The following is a 3,589-nucleotide window of genomic DNA, read 5'->3' on the forward strand; positions in this document are numbered from 1 at the left end:
AGAGGTTAGGAGATGAGGGATAAGAACGTAAAGAAATGGGGTGGTTGAGCTGGAACAAGGATGGAGTGGGAGAGCAATGAAAGAGATACCTTGATAAAGGGAGACATCTTGGGAATAGGGAGAAACTGGTGCTAGGGAAGTTCTCAGGAATCCACAAGGATGACCCCAGCTTAGACTACTACTAGCTGGTACCTGAGCTGTCCTACCCTAGTAGTCAGATCAGTGAATATTACCCTGTCATCACAGAGCCTTCATCTAGTAACTGCTGGAAGCAGATGCAGAGATCCACAGTTAGGCACCAGGCTGAGCTCCAGGAGTCCAGTCGACCACTGTCTTCTTAGAACTTCTTTGCCTTGGCCTGTGCAGCACTCTAGACACCCAGTTTCAGTTTGTCATGGAAGCAGTTCCCTTTATTCTTACCAACGTGGGCTTATATATCCCTCCAACAGCAGGCGTCAAGGAATGGGTTACTCTGTATCCATAGGCAAGCCAAACAGGAAAAACCACAGGGGAACTGATCCCCAGCACCCTCCGGAACCCAACTGCACATTTTTCACACAAACAACTTAACTGGGAAGGGACAAAAAAGGGAATTTAAAATTAAGGCAGCAAATTTACTGCTGCCGACACTTCTTCTTGAAGGATTATCATCCATTTCTCTCAGAAAATCTCTGCACTTCATTGTATAGCTTGTGCAGTGTATTTGACTACACTGGGGTAAACAAATGGACTATCAGAACTTCTGTCCCAGGCAGAATTTCATCCTGGTACACTCAAAATTCAAAGGGACATTTATGATGTGTTTCCTGTCCCAATTTAAACTCTGTGATGCACTATCTGGGCTTTGTTCATCCACTCACACTACCTCAAGGAGCCCACCTTCTGAGGGTCTGGCCTGCATCATCACTCCCACAGCCTCTTACAACCCACCAGGCAGCATCACTTAAATCACAGACTGTTGACAGAATTGAAATTCCCCAATGCTCTACATGACCACAATCAGAAAGTCGTATTGATAAGAGATTCTCTGCTCTTCTTAATCGTTTCTTTTGCATGCACTTCTTAGAGTTTTCTATCCCTTTTCTTCTATGTAGCTGCTGGGAAATTCTAAGTCCCTGTGGGCAGTGGGTGGATCTTTGTTGTCATCAACAATAATGTTGTTGGGGAGGAACTACCAAAGAGCTGATGCCCAGTGAATAACTGGGGAAAGTAATGAAATAACAAAGAGACTGGTTATGAGGTTTAACTTCTTACACAGTTTAATAAAGTACTACAACCAACTCTGTTTCCATTAAAATTACAAAGAAAGGCAAAACCAATAGACACAAGGATGAACTGACCACTTTACTTTGTTTCACCAGTTGTAGCACATCACATTCTGTGAAACCCTTTCTCATGCCATGTTGTTTTACACTTACTGAGAAGAAATATGTGAAGATTTTTCCAATAAACTTAAAATCCCAAATATCTTACTCTTAAACTTGACAAAGAGCAATAAATGTGGCAGATGTAAAGTTAAGAAGCATATATGAGACAAATCTTCAGTTGCAGGAATATTAACAATGTAACAAAGAAACTTATATTTTCCCAGGCCTAACAGAAGAGGAAAATAATCGCTTAGTGCTGTCCTTTCTACCCATAAACACCCCACTACTCAGGAGACTGGCTGTTCTCCAGCACAGTGACAGCTATACCCAAGGGCCAGCTAAGTGTGGGAGGAGCTGCTAGATTGGGCATGGGAGGGAATCCTGGCACCATGGTGACCAGAAGCCTCACCTCTCCTGGCTGCTCTCTCAGCCTGGTTACTCAGAGCCTCCTCATACTGCTGAGGGTAGAAACCAGGAATGGCATTTTTGATCTTAGCTAAAACATCCAGGACTTTCATCTTGATAGTTTCATCGTGGGCCCTAGAACCCCACAAGAACTCATAGGTTGGGGGATGACTACCAGGCACCTGGCGGTACTCCACATAATTTTGCTCAACTAGCTCTTTGGTGATGAACTTCCGGGGCTCCCCAAAGATTAAGTGCCTCCTCCCAGGATATATCCCCTGCATATGGAGGAATTGCCAGACCTCTTCCTCAGTGGCACGATTGCCCTTCATCATGATCATACCCAGGAGGGTCAGTATGAGACCCGTCTTTGGCAACTCTTTCTTGCCACCCTGTTTTGCCCCAGGGGGGATAGGTAACTTGTTAACAAGAACATAGGAGTGAGTGTGGTCAACCTTCAACTCCAGCCCATAGACCATCTCCAGCTGGTAGGTGGCTTTCTCCAGGATCCAGGGAAAGTGCACCTTGTACTTCCTGTTGATCAGCTTCAGCATTTCTGCCTCTACAGGCTGCTCATCCTTCTGGTACTTCTCCAGCAGGTAGTGAAGGATCTTGCTGGCCTTCCTGCTCAGAGGATCTCTGCGTGCAGAATCGATGGCTTCTGCTATAATGCAAGCATTTGAACGCTTCACATCAACACCTGCAACAGAACCCTCAGCACTGACATCAGAAACTGAGTGGGACACATTTAACTCAGGAGAGCCATGGGATGCAGCCTCCTGGGACCCCTGAGGAGTGTAGATATCAGGGGAGCTTGGGGCATCTCCCTGGCCAAGAGTGGGGGATGCTGCTTCCTTCTCTGCAGTGGGCTTAGCACCCTGGAGATTCTGGCTCTCTCCTCGAGCTTGCTGTCTTTTGGCCCTGGAGCGGCTCTTGCTCTTGTTGCCCCTAGGCATGGTACTAGGCAAGCAGGAGTGCTGGAAAGAATCTAGGGTGGGGTGGGAGAGAGAATGGCACTGTAAACATTACTAGGTAGAGAGGAACTTCCCTTTAAGGAGGGCCCCCTCTGTGGCTTTACTCAGGGTACCTTTCTGGATTCAGACTGTGTTCCTCTTCTCTTGTTACATCCACTTCCTGAGAAATCTGTGGAGAGAATCAGACTTTGTTAGATCAGTGGCTGGCAACCCAAGTTTGAGATTCCTAGGGTGAAAGAAGGGTTTCTACTAGAGCCCATTTTATTCCCGGTGAACCCTCATGTTCATTTGTAACTATGTTTGGATCCCCACTTTACTCCGCTGCTCGGAAGTTAGCACTAAGATCTTCATTAGTAACACACAGGAGGAAATTAAGGCAAGCCTTACCCATGTCTGACACCATTCGAGGACACCAAATAGACCTATACTTTTGTAAGCCGCACTCCGTTTATTTCCCTGAAATAGTTTCCACTGAAATCCCACCTCCTAGTTTTTCAAAGGTCAGAGTAGCATCTCAGCCCTTAGTCCAGTTGTACCCACCTGCACCACATAGGGAAACAATTTTTATTCCCCATACAGCATGGAGTCTTTCTAATTTTCATAACTCACCTCCTGCCTACACTCAAAGAGTCACGAACTTTCCCCTTTTCCCATGAACCCCATAACCTCTCACCTATGCCTTTACTACTTGAGAAGAACAAGGACCGTTAATGACAACAGGGTCTAACTGCCATATTCAGGAATTCTGGGAAATAGTGCTGGGACCGGTCCGTTGCTCGGGCAGGGTGGGTTGTGAATTTAGGAACCAATAGTGGGCTGTCACAGTTTTAACTCATCATAACC

The 3,589-nt window shown here is 46.1% G+C and overlaps 1 protein-coding gene across 1 annotated transcript; it reads right to left on the minus strand.

Annotated features, from left to right (window-relative positions):
- Positions 1–1,331: 1,331 nt before the first annotated feature.
- On the minus strand, positions 1,332–2,751 carry LOC114701535 (melanoma-associated antigen B4-like). The gene has a single exon (XM_028881647.2). It carries the CDS (start codon positions 2,726–2,728, stop codon positions 1,706–1,708), a length of 1,023 nt encoding a protein of 340 aa, XP_028737480.1. The 5' UTR covers positions 2,729–2,751; the 3' UTR covers positions 1,332–1,705.
- Positions 2,752–3,589: the final 838 nt, after the last annotated feature.

Source organism: Peromyscus leucopus, chromosome X (genome assembly GCF_004664715.2).
Source record: "Peromyscus leucopus breed LL Stock chromosome X, UCI_PerLeu_2.1, whole genome shotgun sequence".
NCBI classification, from domain to species: domain Eukaryota; kingdom Metazoa; phylum Chordata; class Mammalia; order Rodentia; family Cricetidae; genus Peromyscus; species Peromyscus leucopus.